Raw genomic sequence first — 21,252 nt, 5'->3', positions numbered from 1 at the left:
TAAATGAGACGGTCTCCGCAGGTCTCCGTTTACGGGCATTTCCGGTTTACGTAACAAGCCTTTACCTTGCGTGACGACTCGCCGCTCCTGTGCTGCCTAGCAACCCTGATTGCTGCCAACGGAGACAGCCCTGTCAATGGAGGAAAAAAGAAAAAGAAGTTGCCTACCAGACAAAAAAAAAAGTACAAGAGAAAAAGAAAGGAAGATAAAAGTTAAGAAGATGGAGCAAGACGTTGCTGTTTTGTTATTTTTTATTTTATTTTATGCAATCTCTGAAAAAAACGCAATGAATCTTGGGATATGTTGGGCCACGAAGGATACATCTGATGCAGCCTTCAAAACCGTGAAACGAAGGCTGCATTTCTCGGCCGCATATGAGGAGCCTTGCAAGGAGCCTTGCAAATGGGACAGCCTTTGCGCGCCGCTATGACGCAATCGGTCTTCAAGACACAGCCATAGTGTGCAGGATGTTACATGTAGCCTACATCTGCTGGTTCTGTTTATTTATTTCAGCCTTCAGGCCTGAGAGTTGATATGGGTGATGTGGTGGTTGTGGGTTTATGGTTTAGTGATCAATGCTTGGTGACTGGTGGTAAAGGGGTAGGGGCTGGGGGTTGTTGGACCTCAGAAGAGGTTGATATGTTCTTAAAAACGCAGCGCAGCCAGAAGCTTCATCTCCGGGCTGAAGGCAAAATTGCATGTGTGTGGAGACACAAGAGTGATCAGCCATTGGATCTCCGCACGGGGCAGCCGGTACTTTGCCTGGACGGCCCGGTCTGATAGCACGTCCAGTGGGGAGAAGTGCCGACGCACGTATGCATTTATGTAAACCGTCTGGCTTCGCGCACGGCGAGGCTGTTGGTTCGCAGCGATAACGTGTTGTATTGCAGCCATGGTTTCTCACACGCGCGGACTTTGGCAACGCCTTTAGCAGGTGGAGCCGCTCTGGATGAGGTTTAGCTGAGTTCAATTAAATCTGTTTCCTTGATATCTCTCAAATGCCACAGGGTTGTTGATGTTTTTATGTGTAGTACTATAAACTCTTGTGTGTGGAAAACGTAAGCGTGTAATTCATTAAAAAAAAAAAATTCTCTACTATTAGTTTATGTTTATTGCGCCAGGTCCGCATTGAACATTGTTTTATTATTTCGAAAAGTGGAGGAAATAAATTTCCCTGACGCGCCATGATCACTGACGATTTGGTCGCTAAGAAGGTTGAAAGAGTGGGTCAGCTCCATCGTACAGTTCCGTCTTCCGGAACTGTACGATGTATTTTTGTCTATAAAGTCAAATTTCAAGGTCATACTCTACCAGAACACTTCAAATTATATTTCCAGAGCAATGTGAAATCTCACTCTATGTTAACCAGACAAAGAGACATGCTGCACGTTCCTTTTTCTCATACCACCAGAGGACAGAACTTTGTGAAGTGCAGAGGTGTTTCGCTATGGAATCGCTATTCGCACCTGGTGTTCAGCTCATCCTCTTTGCCTGTATACAGGAAGAAGTTAAAAGAACAATTGCTGGAGGGATAGTGCAGTCGAGTGGCTATTGAATGTTTGTCTTATTTTTGTTTGTTGTTGTTTTTTCTTTTTTTTTTCTTTTGAGTTTTCTTTTCTTTTTATTTAGATGCAGTTTATTTGTTTGTGATTGTTTGTGGGTCTTGATGTTTTTTGTTTTGTTTGCTTGGTTTTGGTAATTGTTTTCTTTTTATATATATATATATATATTCTTTTTTTATATATATTTTTTTTGTTTATATGTAACCTGGTGAGGTCACTCGATAAGCCCATTCGGGTTTCTGACCTCTCCAGCACATACTCTTTTAATCTTTACATGTGTTAATGTATTTGTTGAGTGTGTTGAGTGTGTGCAAATAAATAAATATGACTCAAAATATGACTTAGTGAAAGTACTACTTTCGCTAAGAACGAATCTGGGAAACGCATTCTTCTTTCACAGCGTTCTTAAGAGCGCTCCAAAGAAGTACTTAGCCCAAAGAGGCTCTTAACGAATCTGGGAAACGCGGCCATTGTAGGTTAAAAACTCTCAGTACCTACCTCTCAATCTTCCGTCTCACTTTTGTTTGCTAGCTTAACGCATAAACGGATCCCCCCCCCCCCCCCCCTTCACTCTTCCTAGCATATGCAGCCTGCCTTTTTTCCTCTTTTGTGTGTGTGTGTGTGCGTCAATATTTTTGGCTATGAGTAGGACGATGTTGAATGAGTCGGCATAGGCTATGCGCACCATGATGCGCACCTGTGGCAGTGCAGCGCTGTCTGTTGTGGGAGATAGACAGTCTTCATTTAGCCTGCTCGCTTTTTTGTGGTTTTAAGTAGAAAATTCGAGAGAGAGAGAGAGAGAGAGAGAGAGAGAGAGACTGTAGGCTATACAGTTGTTTATAAACAGGCATAAAAGTGTCATATAAGTATGCGATTAATTTAGATTAATTAATCACAGAGCCTGTAATTAATTAGATACATTTTTTTAATCGCTTGACAGCCCTAATAATAATAATATTAATAAAGCTTACTGTGGAAACATGTGCTGGAAAATCAATAAGCAGCGTGGCAGGTAGTTGTTAAAACCATTAAACATTTATCTGCAGTTGACAGAGAGAAGGAGAGGGAGGAGATTTTTAAGAACAAGCTAGAAAAGTAGACACAAACAACTTCCACAAAGAAAAAATCTGTCAAATGCATTAAGCGCAAGGGTCCTTCTCAAGTCCATCTTTTTAAGGGGCCAGGCCATACTTCCGACACCTCATTGTTCCGACATCTCAATGGTCCGAAATATTTCCCATTATATCGACATATCAGTATGCCAACGGTTCAATGTTCCGAAAACGGAACCCATTGCTCCAAAGTGCCGTTTGTCCGATTATTCAAAAAGGAGGCACATTAGACCGACGGTCCTATATTCCGACTATATACACAATCCCTGGAGTTTCTAACTCTCTCTCTCTCCTCTTTCACTCTCTCTCATTCTCTCCTCTCTCACACTAAGCACCGAAATACGACCTATAGGCGTATTGACATCTGCAACTCACATTCACAATAGCAGAGAAACATGAAAATAACGCTCATTTTGACAAGTGTTTCAGCACCATGGACAGAGAGCGGAGGTAAACACGCAAACACACACACACGCACACACACACACACACACACACACACACTACACACACAATAGGCTATAGACGGTAGCCTATAAGGTAGCCTATAGCCTACGTTTGAATGATTCAATACCAGCGAAATTAAAGCACACTGCAAACACAGTAAAACACACACAGCTACTAAATATAAACGTTTGATTTGTTTTTAACTCACCATTTTACCGGACTTCTTTACGAGGAAAGTATTAATCCCCTGCGCTTCATTTCCCCTGCTTCTTTTACAGCAGACACCTGAGACATGCTGCTATCAATGGTGGATTTGAAAGAACCACCACATTAGGCTATGCAATTTATCATGATTTAACAGCAGCAGCTATTGCCATGGGGGAAAGAGGAGCCGCAGGAAGGCAGTTTTTTTTTTGACAAAGTTTTCCGAGGAGCACTTGAATGTTGCATTTGCCGTCGCACATCTCGCCCCGGCTTTCCTCATAAAGTAGGTCCTATATTCCGACTATATACACTGTATATAGTCGGAATATAGGACCGTCGGTCTAATGCGCCTCCTTTTTGAATAATCGGACAAACGGCACTTCGGACCAATGGGTTCCTTTTTCGGAACATTGAACCGTCGGCATGGTGGTATGTCGATCTAATGGGAAATATTTCGGACCATTGAGATGTCGGAACAATGAGGCGTCGGAATTACGGCATGGCACCCTTTTTAAAGCTATGCTGGAACACAGGAGCTGCACAAGTACAATAGAGATGCCTGCACTGACCAACAGGAGCATGCACACAGGAGATACTGAAAGTAGCCCTTCACGGTCACCACAATGGTTGATTGTCAAAAATGAAAAGTGCCGTATTGTCACATTTGTTGTGCCATTGAAACGGGACTGTATGTGCCACCGACTGTGACAATTGGTGCCTAGTTTATGTGCAGTACAAATAGCAGGAATCTACAGATGTCAGTAGTTCAAGGCAGCCATTCTGTTTCTTCTCAGAAAATCCTTGTTACTTCACAAAAAAATGGGTCGACACAAGCAAGCGCATTGGTTCACAATGACACTGAATTTGTCCATAAAAAAGGATTCAGGTGGGAGATTCTTGGAACTATAATTGAGCCAAAAAGGGTGTTCAAAGCCTGTCAATGGCTTTAATTACATTGTTCTTTGTAGCTATGAGATATGTGATAAAATCCCACATGGTAATCTACTGTATATTCTGGTGTGTGTTGGCCAGAACAAAGCTTCATCAAGTGTCCTTATTCTTATTCTACAGCTGTCATGCTGCTGGTACCTTCTTATTTTTGAACAGTAGTACTTCTTCTTCCTGTGGCTTGCATCATCTGTACAAATATTGTTTTACACAGTCATTTAAAAAAACTTGAATTGTAATGGAAATGTATGCAAAACATTGCAACACAGTAATGTACAAAAGTATGTTTTAAGTGTAGATAATTTTTTCAGCCATGTAGCACCTCGACCGTCGGCCAAAAAAATATCTCTATACAGTGTGCAGATCATTGTTTAACGACCAAGGCTACAATGTTCAAGTCTCAAGCGTAGCTGTGAAGACTTGAGGAGGTTAATCATATGCTTTCAACACTTCAATAACCAGGTTGAAACCAGACTGTTTGAAACGTTTCAGTTGGCATTGACCTCCATGACTGTGTAACTGTGATTTTTGAAACTTTGTTTGTGAAGATCCTTTTCATCCATTCTTCACTATCTTGAACATCACAGTCCTTTGATTCCCCTCTAAAATGAATTACGTCTTGGATTAGACAGGTGCTGCTCCACCTACAAACATATACCCATCAGTCTCTCTCTACCATGTGTTTGTTTTTATATACTGTATGTATCAGACAGCTGCTACACTGTTTCCTCCTCATCCTCGGCTGCTGCACTCGCGCTACGAACGCGTAGATTTTCCTTAAGGGAGATGTCGTCCACCCGCTTGGGGCCGCTGTCCTCTGGTTCTTCGGGTATGGACGGGTCAGAGTTACTGATCACGTATCCGGGGAGCGTGGCGTGTAAGCTGCCGGTGGGAGGGCCGCTGCTCCGGTAGGCCCGGCTGGATGCTAGCGTGGTGGAGCGCGTGGAGAGGCCGCCCCCTGCCAGGTGGGACTGGCTGCTGGTGCTGTTGTTGTTGATGCCGACGACCACCGAGCCGTAGCGGTAGCGTCCGCAAACCACCGGGCCCTCCCACTCAAAGGCCAGGTTCCAGCGCGTCCACTTCTTCTTGATCTCTGCCTGGACCTGTGGGAATGAGCAAATGAGTACAAAAAATGGGAGTCTCTTTTGAAGATATGTTCATTCAAATATGGGTGATGCTGATTATAAGTAGAGACACTGCAGGGGAAACCATTGTTTTTTTTCAAGCTTGGGTCAATTTAAAAAAACAATTAGTTTTTTTCAATACTCTGAAACAGAAATCTAAAGCGCTTACATCAACTGAACTTTCTTTAATCATTCTTGGTACTATTCTGAAGGTTATTACAAAGGATCTGTTCATATGTTGTTTTGATTTCTGATACACTTTGATTTATAAAATGAGAAAAAGCTGAATCCGAAATTTGTTCTGTAAATATGTGTACTCATATGTTGTACAAAAGATTTTTACTCTGGTTTTATTTACTGTAATATCTTAAATTGAGGTTTTAGTCAGATACTGCAACATTTGCATATTTATTGAAACGTTTATGATACGTTGTAATACAAAATAATGTTTTTAATATACTTAAAGCCACTACGAGTAACATGGCACGTTGGCGTCCCCTTTGAACAAAAGCGGTAGTATTTTTACGACGCCCGCTGTCGCAAAGCGCGTGCCAGGCGTGTGAGTGTGAACTGAGAAGGGAGCAATATAGTGCATGTCCGTGTGTTGAAAGTGTGAGGACTCTTTTCGGCTCCGTGAGAGTGGTTTTGACACTGCATCAACTAATGCCAGTCACTGCCACACACACCTGATTGCAATGAGTTGAGCAGTGTCACCTAACTACTCCCTCTCACGGAGCTGAAAGATTACTGTCCGACCGTGTCCGACTCCTCACAGAAAGCGAATGAACGAGAGACGGCAGTTAGTATGGATTACGATGAGGTAATGTGTTTATGTTGTTGTAAATAATTACTATTTCAGATAATGGTTATCTGATGATGGTGAAGCAAAGCAAACTTTGTGTTAGTACCAACCGCTCATTCATTTAGGAGTAAACACTGCAGTCTAGTTTCGCTCTCGTGAAATTGTATACACGTTGCTTGGCAACGCCCTCGTCCCCCGTAGCCTATATCACTCTCCCTTTTAGCTTTTCTTCATTGCATTCTCTTTTTTTTCTTTGATGGTTCAGCCCCGTTATCAGTCATTATGACGACAAATAACTGTATCAAACAAGGCTCCCGCTCCCCTTCCCTCACCTGGAGGGATAGGCTTCTCAATTCACGTTGCAGCGCCACACTGAAATCTGCGACCAATACGGATATGTGACTATAGAGCCTGCACGAGCGAACCGAAAATCGGACTGGGTGTGCGACCAGACCAAAAGGAGTAATAAAAACTATTTAAAAACGTCTTTCTTTGCACTGATGGTGTCGTTTGCTGTTAAAGGTAATTTATGATTATCAGAGGAAACATGAGGCTGTTTAAAATATATTTAAATGTTACTCGTAGCCGCTTTAATCAACTGGCAACGTTTCATGATATATAGTAAGTTAAATATTTTACCCTTCACCTTCAAATATACAGAATCATAAATGGTATTTCTCTTTATGTTCATCTTAATTTTTTATGGTTTATTTGCTTTAATTTCTGTTGTGTTGGTGTAGGCTGCTGATACTTCTGTTGGGACTGTACTGCAGCCAATATAAATGACCATGCTACTGCATTAAGCCAAACTGCCTGCTAGCAAACATAGTACAAAAGGATCCCACTAGGGTCATGTTCTAGGAAATGGGACCCTCCAATATTCACTCACTTCATTAGCTCTGGTTTGGTCTCCACTTACTCCTCTGAAACAGCATCAAGAGCTGCATAGTAGGGTTTTTGATTCTAAGTGGTTGGCTGAGGCCTTTTCACATCAAATGAGTCATTTGGCCGGGTGTTACCAAAATGATACATCAGGACAATAAAATAAAATAAAAGGTAAATCAATTTTTTTCTCTGAAAGGCCTTTGAAGATGAAATTAATGTTCCACTGGTTGTGATGTGGATCAGAGAGAGGACATGAAATCAGAGAGGAATTTGTGCAGATAAAACTTGAATTGAGATAAAACAGAATTTGCAATGATGATGATTGCCCGATTAAATTGTTGAGCACAAAGTGTATGAGAAAGTTGAGTGAAAGATAAAACGACAGCTCTTTTGATCACATTTCATTTGAGAGGGCAAGAAATGGCAAGTAGTCACTTTTTTACTTTTACTCCAACCCTGAATTATGTATGCCAATAAAGTAAAACAGTTTTTTTTCAGTGACTGGAAATCCAGACCCATATAACAATATAGGGTCTGGCCACGATCAATAGACCTTCCCAACTCAAGTAGCGGCAGCTACACGTGCATTTCAAATACCACTGCACGCAATTGGATAGCACTACAACCAATCAGAGCAATGAACAAGGTGACGTATTAAGCCCTGTTGTTTAGCAAACAGCGGGTTAACTGTTAAAATTAAACTTTTGCCGTGGTCGGTCGGCAAAACAGAACGTTCCTCTTTCTTGCTAATGAAAGATGTGAGTGCCGTCTTCCAAATTGTTAAGTATCGAGGCCGAAGCCGTCTCAAACTCAAACAATGTATCCACATCCATCTCTGTTGTTTACTATCACAGCTTCGACGGCGCATGCACAGCACTGTCGTCGTCCGGTTACGTCCGCCCAAGAGCCCCATACATAGGGCTCTGGTCCTCCAATATCACAAAGAACGATTTGATTGGTAGCTCCGGATTTTTGGACCTATTTAATGAGCTTCAATGGAGAGTGTCCAGACCAGCAGGCGCAATAGTCTGGATTTCCAGGCTATCAGTGACTAGGATGACCTTGAAATGTATTTAGTTGAACTTATTATTTGCTTCAGTTTTGAAGTGTTTCTGCTCTTTCTGTGTGCCCAATGTGCTTTCGTAAAAAAAAAAACAAGATCCACTCACCTCTCCGTTGCAGAAGCAGTAGATAATGGACACAAAGAAACCCTGGAGGGAAGAGATGGAGGTCAAAGCTGTGAGCTCAGATCATATAGTGGAAGCCAAGTCGAACAAACCTTGTATGCAGCAAAATTACCAAATGTCATTCTTATCGGATATACAATACATACGCCATCTTTAATCAAAAGAATATATTTTCCATTATCATTTTTCCTTTATTTATCCTCGAAAGATCAATTGAGGGGGTGACCCTCATTTACAATGATGTCGAGTCAAATTACATTAGACACACAAACACGATGCAAATATACAACAAGCTGACAAAGAACCAATAAAACATTCAGATCAAATGGTTGAACCAGAACATTGACTAACCAAACCAATCACAGGTGGAGTGGAGCTGATTCAAAATAAGATGTTTAAATGTGTTAACAGATATGAGGGTATCTATTGTTATTTAATGCTGTTGTAGGTTGTTCCAGGAGTCAGGGGCACTGAAGCTAAATGCTGTCTTTCCAAGCTCAGACCGGGCATTGAGGAACATAAAGCATGTCAGTGGAGCGGGTCTGATAAAGCCCATAGAAAATAGAAAGATGTTCGTTCTTGCATCTGGACACAATACGAAGTTGGAGGACGGACTCAATTTATTTGTGAGAGTGATGGATGGGAAGGTGTGTGTGTGCTCAAGTACTGTGTGTGAGCGCCTTGCTACACATATATGCAGTTGAGAGACAGCCAGAAGGTACTCTCTGAACATCATCATTCAGTGCAGTGAAGGAGGGACAGCCTCCAGAAACTCTTCTCCGCTTTAATAAGTGACAATGCAATCCTCCTCTAAGAACCCGACTGGTCTTCTTCTTCTCTTTTATTTATTGTGATTTGTTCCAGTAGAGCTGGCAGAAAAACACAATGTTTTGAACTTTAAGATCAAACGTTGTATGGCAAATAAGTGGAGTGCATCCCTATGATAAGAACGATAGCAACATGAAAGCTTTTGACTTTGAAAATTGCAGCAAGCACGCACGCACGCACGCACACACACACACACACACACACACACACACAAGCACAGTTAGAATTCAAACAACATGTTGCAGAAGCTGGATTACTACGGTACCTCTTGCAGCTGCCTCCTCTTTAAGTTTCAAGATCATTTTGCAAACCTCATTCAAAGTCAGTTCATACTGTGATCGCTAAGCGTCACTATCCAAATGTGCCTATATTAGTCACAGGAAGCCGTTGGGCAGGGTGATTTGATGAGCACCATTATTGAAGCTTTCCATTAGTGAAAGTGCTCTTTCCAGTCAGAAGAGTTTAGGCCCCAATACGAAGACATAAAAGCACTCAGATATGTGCCTGCTGAGTACGCAACAGTTCTGGAAAGGTTGTATTCCCTCAGATCTGAAATGGATTTATTTATTTATTGAAGTGAAATGTCACATCCAAATTTGTTGAACTGAGATCTCGCTTTCTTTTTTGAAGTTGATCTCACCGGTCATCCGAAACATATTGAACAGAAGCTTGCCAGGTAGAAAATGGCTTTGTGAAGATACATGAAATCATTTGTTGTGAAGGCACAGATTAGTGATGGAACTGCTGCACAATTCCCAACCCTGGCGGGTATTATCTTCAGTGTCCCGTATGCTCCCAACCTGTCCCACTGCTAACATTGCTGCAGACACATTGGGGAGTACTGTTTGTGCTCGCATCAATGACAACAAAATTCAAACAGCGCTTCTTTTATTTTATTTTACTGCCATTGAAAAATACAGTACATGAATGTATTTCCAAAATTGCTCTCTGTTGGTGTGGGAGCGGAACAGGACTGCAAGCAGTTGGAGCTCATTGAAATGCAGAGGCATGCAGCTCCCACTGTGAGAGCTCCACAGGGATTAGTATAGTCCAGACTTCCCCCAGATGAGACGCAATGCCAAAAGGATGCTCACTTTATTCCACTGAACATACTGTACATATGTTAGCAAACATTCTTCTATTGCTCTGTATAAGAGCACACTGGGGTCTGATGACTGACGCTCACCTCTGTGTATACTTTACTCTCCAGGGGCCGGTTTCCCAAAGCCTTCGTAGAGCCTTCTTAACGCTACGTCATTCGTAACCCCTACGTAGAGTTCCTACTTAACATTTCGCCTGTTTCCCGAAACGTTCTTTTCTACGAATCTCTTTCGTACGTCCTACGTTGGTAAGGTTGGTCTGGAGCGCCCGCAGAGCCTTCTTAGCTCTACCGTAGGGATGTTTCAGCTCTCGCTTGTGTCATTTAACTAATAAATCTGACTGTATTTCATATCAAACGGACACAGCGATGACTGTATTAAATAACAAACTGTTAAAAACGATAACTGTATATAGCGTACATATCACATTTAAAGTAAGCTATATATGTTAGCAGAATACCATTCACTCTGATTCACAAAGTGTTCAAACTATAAGTAGCCTACATAGTCATCTAACTGACTTGACAATCAGCATTAACTGATTGGATGCGATGTCCGTCAATATGAAAATAGGCTACTTTATACGTGATACACTACAGCCTACAGTCGGATCGTTTTTATCAGTTTGATATTTAATACAGTCATCGCTGTGTCCCTTTGATATGAAATACAGTCAGATGTATAAGTTTAATGACAAGTGAAGTCCCTGCGATCGCTGTGGCATCGCCAGAGATAGGCTTGGCTACTACAGACCCCCACATTTCCTTCCGTAAGCACCATGCGTAAAACGGACACGAGTGACATCCCTGTTGCGAACTGCCACAAGTCATTCATGAAGAAAATAATTGCTGGAAACAATCTTAATCTCCTCCGCTGTTTCTATATTTTTCTATAGCCTAGGCTACCTTTTTTAAATCAGTAGGCCTATAGGCTATGGTAATACGTTCGACCAAGGTTAACACTAGAACCATCGCATTGTGTTCCACACACTGCGGAGCTGCCAGCTGAGCCGGCTCAGCTGACAGCTCCGCAGTGTGCGTCGGATTCTCCGCCTCAAAACATGTAAACGTGTGAAAAAATTAATGAATAATCAATTAAAGCTTACCTTAAAATAAGTGTGCCATGTTACTGTTTATTGTATTTAGGATTTTAGCTCATTTGGACGCTGTTTGGGCCGTCTGTTTTTATTGATATAGGCCATTGGCGATATTCTACTTTCAGTTTCCTTACTGACCCACCACAAAACGTGATTATTGTTCTTAAAGATACTTAGATTATAAAGCAAGAGGTGTTAAATAAATGTTTCGGCTTAGAAGGATTTCTAGTAATCTTTTATTCGCAAAGACTTGTCATGCAGCTTCGCATGAAATAAGCAGGAAATGGAAAATCGAACTCTGAGCCATCGATTTCAGCACTGGACAGCGCCTTGTACGAGCCACGTAGAGACTGTTTCTTAAGAAGACTCCTAAGAGACCGTTCGGGAACCACGACTACAGAGGTAAACAACTTTGGTAAGTCATAACGTAGGAGTCTTCGTAGCGCGCTAAGAGATGACGTTATCGGGAAACCGGCCCCAGACCTGAGCTGACAGCATTCTCCAGTGCAAGGTCCAGGATCACTGTTCCCATTAGAGTGATATTTACCAGTGAGCAGTATTAGGGAGTTATGAACTACATCTTGCAGTAGCCTGCTGGTAGTTAACCTACATTCATATTTGGAAAGTGATTTAATTAGTTGAGTGAACTGGAGGTTAAAGGTAGAGTGAGCAATTCTGGAGAATGCTTGTTATCGAAATCGCTTTTGTCAAAATCAGTGAATATTTCCTCATTATCTGCTACCTGTATGTACTGTTTGTGCGTTGAAAAGAAGAATCCAGTGTTAATACACAGCTTGTCTCTGTAAACAGGCATGTTGCGTAACTACAGTGGGCCCCCATAGTTTACAGACCAGTTTACAGAGCCTAGGCTGTGTATTCACACCAGATTTGTTTTCAGTGCACACACAGTATGGACAGGTAGGGGATCGTAATGATGAGCTATTCACTGAATTTATACATTATTATTACATTTTAATTGTTGGCTCTGTGACAGTCTTGCCCCAGACCTCGTGGCAGGTTGATTTAGCCCTTTTGATTGCTTGACACACTGTTGAATGAGCCTACTACACACATTATACATATGCACATATACTAATGTGTAATCTTTTGTTTTCATTGTTTGTCAATCACTTTTTAATCTTTCAGTTCATCTCAACGTTGACCTTAGGTTCCTGTACGAGACGGGAACACTCTTTGTTTAAACATGAATTAATAATCACCTCCAAGGAATCACTGATGATTGTTTTCTCAGTCTGAGCACCTGTGTGCAGATGTGAGTGGGTGGATTCATTATTTATCTTTTCATAAGGAGGCATGAGGTTCCCATCTCTGGGTGCTTTGCAATTGTTGGTAACAAGATATCAAATAACTAGAAAGTACAGCAGAGTATAGTGTGCTTTCTTTTGTCTGGATTCATTACAGCCCCTGCATTAGGCTGTGATAGTCTGTAATAAGGAGCGTATGATTCACTGTGATTTTCCTAACACCTCCGTCTTTGTGAATGTTTTCTCAGCCTGGTTGTTTTTGTTGTTGTTGTTGTTGTTGTTGTTGCAATCATTTCAATAATTGCATATTATACAGCCCTGGTTCCACCAATTTTGTGTTCATCTCTTTTCTTTTTTGACTTCTTTAGGTTTAGCCTTCTGCTCGCAGACATGCACATGCCTCCCAGAGTAAATGTTCTCACTGTCGCCCAAGTTCAGACCAAAGATTCACCGTGCAACGTGACGCAAACTTGAAAATGCTTGCAGCTGCTCGCAACGACCTTGACTGGACGTTCTAAAAACTGGGCAGTTCACACTGCTGCAGCGGGCGGTGATGGTAGCTTGTTTCCCTTGCTACGCTGAATGCTCTGGGACAGCTGAGAGCCACACGCTCAGCTTCACTTGCCTCTTAGAAAGTAACTAATAGGTTTGTAATTAGTTGTATTTTTCCCCCACAACAGCAACCTATTTAAATGGATAAGGTGTCACAATACGGCCCTAGTTCTTCATTTTAACTTCATTGTAGAAACCTGACTAAGGGGGGGAGACCAAAGTTAGGCTACGAGAGAGAAGGAGAGGGGGGAGGGGGGGAGTTTGTTAAAGCCGCCATACTGAGAAATAAAGAAATAACTGACATTCATTTATATGACAAAAGTTACGCACTATAGCTTTAAATATATTTTAGACATATGTATAGAATATATCTACTTGAAAAGAAGACAAGTATAGACAACACCTTAAATACTAGTACAAAAAACTGTAGATAATAAAAAAGTTCTTACATAGATCTTAATACATAGTTAATCTGCTATAGTCAACACTTCAGACAACACACATAATAAACACGTTTCTATAAACACGTGAGTAGCACGTACCATTATAATCTATGTTTTTGTTTTCTCATGCAGGTGCACGGCCGTTTTACTTCTGGCACCGCACATGTGTTTGTAATTGTGTCTGTTCGGGGTTTCTTCAACCCAATGTGCTCATGCTGAGGTGGATAAAGAGATGCAGCTAAGGTTTTTTTGGCACATTGGTTTACTCAGTTTGGTATGAAATAGTTTTGTATGTGGCCAGAAACACAAATGCATGCACATCAGTCATGAGTTGGCATAGGCTCACACACAGACCTTTACAAAATCATTTTCATTTATTTATTTATTACGGCTCACGGCCATAGCACATGGCATGGAGCACACAATTCAAATAAAATCATTACAAACAAACAATGGTGTACGGCAAGGACAAAACAGAAACAAAACAAAACAAAACAAAAACATTACTTAAACAATGGCAGGACATTTCTCAAAAAGGCGCCTGTTTTAACAATAACCCCTGTTTTTCACAAAAAAAATCTTTCTTGCGTGTGACATTGCTATGACTTAAGCCTGTTACATACTCTGCGAGAAGAAAGAACAAAGTTCTCAGTGACAGAGCTGCAAGAAGAAAATTAAGTCATTTTCTTCTTGCAGCTCTTGTTCAGCTGTTCTTGCAGCTTGTTCTGGACACATCGTCCGGGCCGAACTTTCTTCTCGCAGCTTGTCCGAGAACTATTGTGTGATTGGTCAGTCTGAGGATGAGGAAAATCAGCTGGCACTACTATGGTAACAGCGTGTGACGTGTACCGCGGGTGAGGAGTTCGGCACTTGAGTTCTCGTGAAGTATGAAATGTCCAGACCAGAAAGAACTTTGTCCTTGTTCTGGCAGCTTTGTCAGTGAGAAGTTTGTTCTTTTTTCTCGCGTAGTATGTAGATAGCTTTACATAAACTCATACACATTTACACATCAAAACTGATACAGATTTGATTCAATCGTTTGAGGACGTTCAATCCCTTCCGGCTAATCAAATACTTGCAGCCGTCAGATGTTAAGAAGAATTACCTGCGCTCCACCTGCCGTGTCTCATCTGAAGGAATTCGTTAGGTATAATTATACATGGGTCACACGGTGTGAGTACAGTCATTAATACCAAATCTTCCCACAGGCATAGAAGAGAACAGGCACATGAACTTTAGGCATTTCTACTAAACTGGTACACGCTGGAGCCTCTGCTCTTTAAAAATAAACTGCTTTACAGTTAATCTCATTCATAAACTTAATTTGTATCTACAAAGTGAACATAAAGTCAACGTGGGTCATATATCCTGTTTTTATATTTCTGTCTGGTGTCTTGGTTAACATCATTTCTATTTTGGTCAATATCTCTCTCTCTCTTTGTGTGAGCCACCACTCACCAAGACTAAACTGCAATACAGTCAGCAGTACAACATGTATGTTCTTATGCAAAAGAGTTGTACTTTGTAGCTTTAGGAGACATTCAGCACTTTGATTTAAGAGTAAAAAGCGAGAGCGTGTTAGTACTGTTGTTTTATACTTCCCCTCTCTCTTCCTAATGTGTATATACTTACATAAACAGTATATACATTTCTTTTTAAATCAGCCTTTGGTTCCATGGACAGACAACATTAAGGACCCTTTAGCAGCCAACACTCAAACGTGTCTGACAGCTAATTGAAATTAAAGGCACAGCCAAGTATGATGACACTGATTCAGTTTCATTATCAAGCTGCCTGCGGGTGATGCGGACGAATAATTAAGTGCGGTTTTTAAATGTGACACTGACAGTCAGCCACAGTCATTCATAGGAGATAAGTGTTGTTTGTCCCAAACCGCCAAATGAAGACGTGAAAGGTTACAATGAGCCAGCCCGCAGCGGGAGACTGTCTATGGGGGTGACACAGATCACAGTCCCTGACCCATGGAAAGCATTGAGATCAATGACTCATACACTTGAGACAGAACAAAAATACAGAACTACTTGATCTGTGACTGTATGAGATACAACCTTGCGTTGTCCATATGTCTATATAGTCATGTTGTTGCAATTGCAAAGAAGTCGGAGATTACCTGAAATGAGTTGAAGAACAGCTCACAGTACATTTTAACTTCCCAGCTCAGTCCCTTCAATGTATGAGGCATCCCCACAAAGATGATGTAGTGGACGCCAAACACCAGCACCAACACAAGGGTGGACTTTGCCAGTTTCCTATGGAGACACACACACACACACACACACACACACACACACACACACACACACACACACACACACACACAAACACACATACATGTCAACTAAGAGCAGAGACCATTGGACTTTTGTGGTCAATACCAATATCAGTACTTGAGACAATAAATATTGTAGGACAATGTGTGTTACAATACACTACATAATGACACATCTGTGTGGCACAATCAATTATTTGTTAGGAATAGTGATCATAGCAGTGCATTTCCAGTAAATAAGAGCAAATGAAATATGAGCTAAATGGTTAGAGGGTTAATGAATTATTACACTAAATACTGAGAACTGTAATGACATTTTGTTGCCAAGATTATACTGCTTCCACAGATTGAAATGAGTCTCCTGACTCTGATAGAACAATGCGGAAATGAGAAAATGTTGATTTTTAAGAGAACGTAATCTGTTTGCTCTGCACTGTCACTACGAAACTGGAATACTTAATTCCTAATCCAGTCAGCTAAACTACCCAATTAAATCAAGCCGTGACGGATGTTTGGATTTGTTCCATAGATTAACTTCTGAATTGTCAGGTGGAGACGTATAGATATTCACAGTGGTGGGCCGTCAGGGCCAGCAGGGCCTTCTCTGCTGGCGCTGTCAAAATCCAAATAATATATTTTTTTTGTTTAAAATTAGATTAATTTGTATATAAATGTGTCTGAATTTAATAAAAAAATTATGTATGTTAAAATAATAATACATTTTTTTTTGGAATATAGTTATTTTTTGTGAGGCTGAGCTGGATTTCCCAGGCATATCTCATCTAAACGCATCACAGCTATGTGGAGCAGCGGGACCTGCGTTAGAAGTATTGCTAGCCTTTCATTGAAGCTGCCGTCTCCTATTGGATAATAACTTTGACTGATGTGTCTCATCAGCCAATCAGATTTTGATGTGTAGTAACAGCCCGCCCCCAAGGCCCAGCGATATCTCAGCCGCTAGCCCCTGTGATGTCATCAGCGAAGTTTGACATTTCGGCGGGCTATTAGCATTGTGATGTGAGTGAACTACTATGGCCATCGCTTTCACACAACCTACTGCTCCCGTTGATCGAGACCCGGTTCCTCTTCAGAACCGGTGCCTATTCAACCAATTCCTTGGAATCGTTAACATGCCTGCTTAACGATTCCGCTTATCGGTTCCGCTTGTTGCAAATGTGTCATAACTTGACACTCGCGCTGCGTTGTTTAGGTTCAGAACGCAGCAAACATGGCGTTGAGACAGAATCTCTCTAAATGTTGGTTGTATTTCACTTGAAAAGACGACAATACTGCCACTTGCAACAATTGTAAAGTTTCCATTTTGTCAAATGACACGCGCACAAGCACGAGCGCAAGCGAGCATACGGCGATCCTGACGGTTAAACGTTTAAATGTCCGCTCAATGTCTTATCAATTCCCATCCCTACTGACAAAGTTTTTTTTTGCGGCACTTCACTGACTGCAACTACGACGCTATGACTGGCTAACAGCTAGCACCGAGCGGAACAAGTTACCGGTATGTTGCTGGCCGTGTCTGCTTTCTAAAACCTGTAAAAGAACATGGCACATCACAGATTTTAACAGCCTTAATGGCTTATAGGATCCGAGGATGGATTTCCTCTACAAGTGATGGGTGAGTGTTACTTTTGGCTGAGTCTATCTGTGAAGCGATAATGTTATTTGGTGGAGGTTTTTTTTGGGGCATTTTTATGCTTTATTGATAGTGTAGAGACAGAGTTGAAATGGGGCAGAGAGGGGAGTGACATGCAGAGAACGACCGCAGGCTGGAATCGAACCCGGGTCCGCTGCTGGCCGAGGCCCATGGGGGGGACGCCCTACCAACTGAGTTAAGGGCACCCCCTTTTGGTGGAGTTTTAAAACCATTTTGTTTTTTTGTTATGGTCGTTGTAGCCTATATTGCTGGGACTTGGGCAGTAGGTGATGCTGTTTTTCATTGTTGATGCCCCTTTCTAAGCATAATATGGGTACTAACTCTCAACTACACTTCTTAATATGTTGGTTGGATTGGCTGTTGTAAAATATTGGGTATAAAAGACCCTTCTTGCATGTTTCATTCTTGTTATTGAAGCGAATGTGGCGCACTGGTAATATTGTCGCTATCTATCTATCTATCTATCTATCTATCTATAAAGCAAGAAACGTCTGTCTGTGTGTCTGTGTGTCTGTGGCTCGCATATCTCTCTGAGTTTTGGTCAGATCGGCATGAGCTTCCGGATATTGCTTAAACACAGCACGAAGGTGTGCATCCTTCATCCTTCATTTTGAAGTTGTAGAAGTTATCATATTTATATCATGCTGGCGAATAGTAGCTTACGTGCGCACAGAGCCGACTAAACCCCGCCTCCCTCTGACGAGCGACACACACACACACACACACACACAGCAGACCGACACAGCCTCACTTCCTCAACAACTCCTCATCTGCTCCACCTGTCCACTTTAGTGGTAAAGACTGCGCACAGAGCCGACTAAACCACGCCTCCCTCTGACGAGCGGGACACACACACACACACACAGCAGACTGACACAGCCTTACTTCCTCAACAACTCCTCATCAACTCCTCATCTGCTCCACCTGTCCGCTTTAGTGGTGACTGCACTTCACGCTATTTTCACTGTAATAATACAGCACGGTCTCGGATGCTTCCACAAAATGTTTTATATCCGTTTAAAATCTAAACTGAAAGCCCGCGAGCGCGCGCACACAAGTCCGCTCCCACACACCGAGCGCGCATGCGCGCACACGAGCATCCAAAATTCTGTCTTATCTTTCAAATACCTAACAGTAGCCTAATGGTAATGGGGTTGACAATGTTGTCATGACGTGCAACATAGACTCCTTTTATACACAGTGCAGCCATTTACTATATAGGCAACTGATTGTAAGTTTGAGTGCATTGTGCAGTATGGATGGCAGTTTGCAAGGTACCATAATATCACATAGGTAACACCTGTACAGCTCGATTCTTCTTTAGGATTCAACACTTAATTAACACATTTTCTGTTTCATTTCACTGAACAAAACACATGGAATTAGTTTGTGGTTATCTTTACACAATACACTAAGGAATGTTGCCCTACTCTATAGCCAACTTCTACAAAGTAACTTACTGAGTAACTTACTGATAATAACCTTTAACAGTGTAAAATTAGCCATCACTGATAGCAGCCAAATGTACTGTCTAATATGTTTCTTTGTTTACCTGCTTCCTACGGGCACTGCACTAGTACTAAATTGAATCAGTTGAAGCTGCGCAAGCATCCGGTGAACCCTATTACAATACCTGGATGCTTGTGTTGTGTCGTGTTATGTGTTTGCAAACAGTTGTCGAGTGACTTGAAATATCTAATGGTGATGGTGCAGTAGTCTATCTGGTGTAGTGCACTGCTCTGTGGTTGTTGAAGATCAACTGTCCAGCTCTTCATGTTATGCATTAGTGTATATACTGTGATTTTAGCCTATATTTTGTATGTGGCTGTATTGGCACCTGATTTGTGCGTTTCTCAGTGTTTGAGGGGGGTGGGGGGTTGGTCGAAGTTCGCTACTGAAGGCCCTGACTGGAACCCCACGGTTCGCTACTGGATATTCAATGCTTTGACTGGTAGTTTTGGAAACTTGCCCTGCGTTGCGAATCGCATACTCTTTCTTTTTTCTATTCTACATACTACATCCGACGATAAAAATAATCTAGCTAGGATGCAGTAGGCATACTATTAGGACTTGCTTTTACATATTTATTTCATCATAACATTGCGTCTTGATCTTGCCTCTTGCTTTTATATCCGTCGCATCCCTGTTTGTTTTCATATGGAGGCTCCGTTGATGTGACGTCACTTCAGGTTCGCACTGGATTATGGGTCAGAATCGCCCAAATAGGATGCTGTTTTCAACACTAAAACTCTTTGCCGGATGTAGTAGACATCCGGGTCTTTCTAACCATCCGAAATGCCACAAGAATCGGGAAATACTCAATCTTTTTTCTACCATACTAAATAGTAGAAAGTATGTGATTCGGAACGCAGGGATACTCCACATAAACATATAGAGCTGCTAGGTTGTGACCGCACTCTACATGTGAAAACATCTCAAAGCCATAACAACAAAGAGGAAATACATTTGAAATATGTCTTAAACTACGTGAGAGGAGAGTATACTGTGTGAAATCATTTAACAATTAACATATCTGTCTCCAGTCACTGTTCAAAATGGTAGCAATGATCTGCAGGATCAGGTATTTTGCTCCCGTAAACTAGGACCACTAATGCTTGGTGACAGCTCTAAATTTATAAGTGTATGCAAATTGAATTTAGCTATTAGCATAATGAATGCTGTCAGTTAGTTCTAATCAAAACATTATTTAAAAATGAGTGATGCCTTCGTGCATTTTTAATAATGCAAAATATAATACTATTTCTCTATTTTGATTTGCAGGGCTGAAATAGAAATTGCTTGCCCCAACAGACGAGGTCAAACAGTATTATTCCTCTCCTTCAACTGCTCATGTGAGAGTGAAGAACGCACAAGGCTGGGTCGAGGTAACATGGGAGTAATGTACTTTCAATTTTTTTTCAATTAAAGTGTTTTCTAATGTGAAATATGCAACATGAATTCAGTTTGAAATTGTAAGTATAAGCCTGTTTTGGCTAATGGTATTTATCTTTTCCCTCTCGCTTCCACAGCATATGGTTGCGTATTTATAGTTACATACATACGTTCAATTGAGCCTTGTATCTCAAATAATGAAATAACTGAGAATGAAAATAGACAACTTGAGAAGGGCCTGTGATAAAATTTCATCAGAATATGTATGGCTTTTTACAATCATCCAATTATTACATTTATGCAAATGTTTATAATAACTGATTGGCAATAAGTTGTTGTAAACTGAATTGTTTTACTTGAGTGCAAACAGATATAGCTTTCTAGAAATGGAAAATTGATCTTGAAGCTCTATTTACTCTGCATGATATACAGTATGCTATATTTGTCTTACATTCTTCTTACTGCAGGGCTTCCAGTTTACTGCACTCGATCCCTACCATCTTTTCTGACTTGCTCGTCTGCACAAAGCAACTTCGCTCGCAGCAAACAATAAAGCTCTTAGTAAACACACTGTAATTATAATATTTTCATCTGACACATTGATGCCAGGGCCAGCAGGGGAGAATAATAGCGAGGATTCCATATCTGAAAATGCTAGAGCACATTATATCGGTGTGTTTGTGTATGTGGGTAAACTTGTATTACTCATGCTGTGGGGACATAGATTTGTTTACACAGTAACATTGTGGGACTTGCCCATTTATTTTTGCAACAAAATTCAGGTTCCATTTGCATTAGATCTGTGCGTGCTTACTTGTGTATGTGTGTGCGTGCATGTGAATG

The 21,252-nt window shown here is 41.3% G+C and overlaps 1 protein-coding gene across 1 annotated transcript in view; it reads right to left on the bottom strand.

Annotated features, from left to right (window-relative positions):
* Positions 1-4,989: 4,989 nt before the first annotated feature.
* The window catches only part of pth2ra (parathyroid hormone 2 receptor a), a gene marked incomplete at both ends in the record, with an annotated part of 93,852 nt that continues 77,589 nt past the window's right edge, over positions 4,990-21,252 (bottom strand). The window contains 3 exons of the mRNA XM_080037976.1: positions 4,990-5,376; positions 8,254-8,295; positions 15,687-15,825. Coding sequence (XP_079894102.1) covers positions 4,990-5,376; positions 8,254-8,295; positions 15,687-15,825 — 568 coding nt within the window. The remainder of the gene's footprint in view (positions 5,377-8,253; positions 8,296-15,686; positions 15,826-21,252) is intronic.

Source organism: Ammodytes marinus (assembly GCF_949987685.1).
Source record: "Ammodytes marinus genome assembly, chromosome: 12".
Taxonomy (NCBI): Eukaryota; Metazoa; Chordata; class Actinopteri; order Uranoscopiformes; family Ammodytidae; genus Ammodytes; species Ammodytes marinus.
This window is presented reverse-complemented; position numbering and strand designations above follow the sequence as displayed.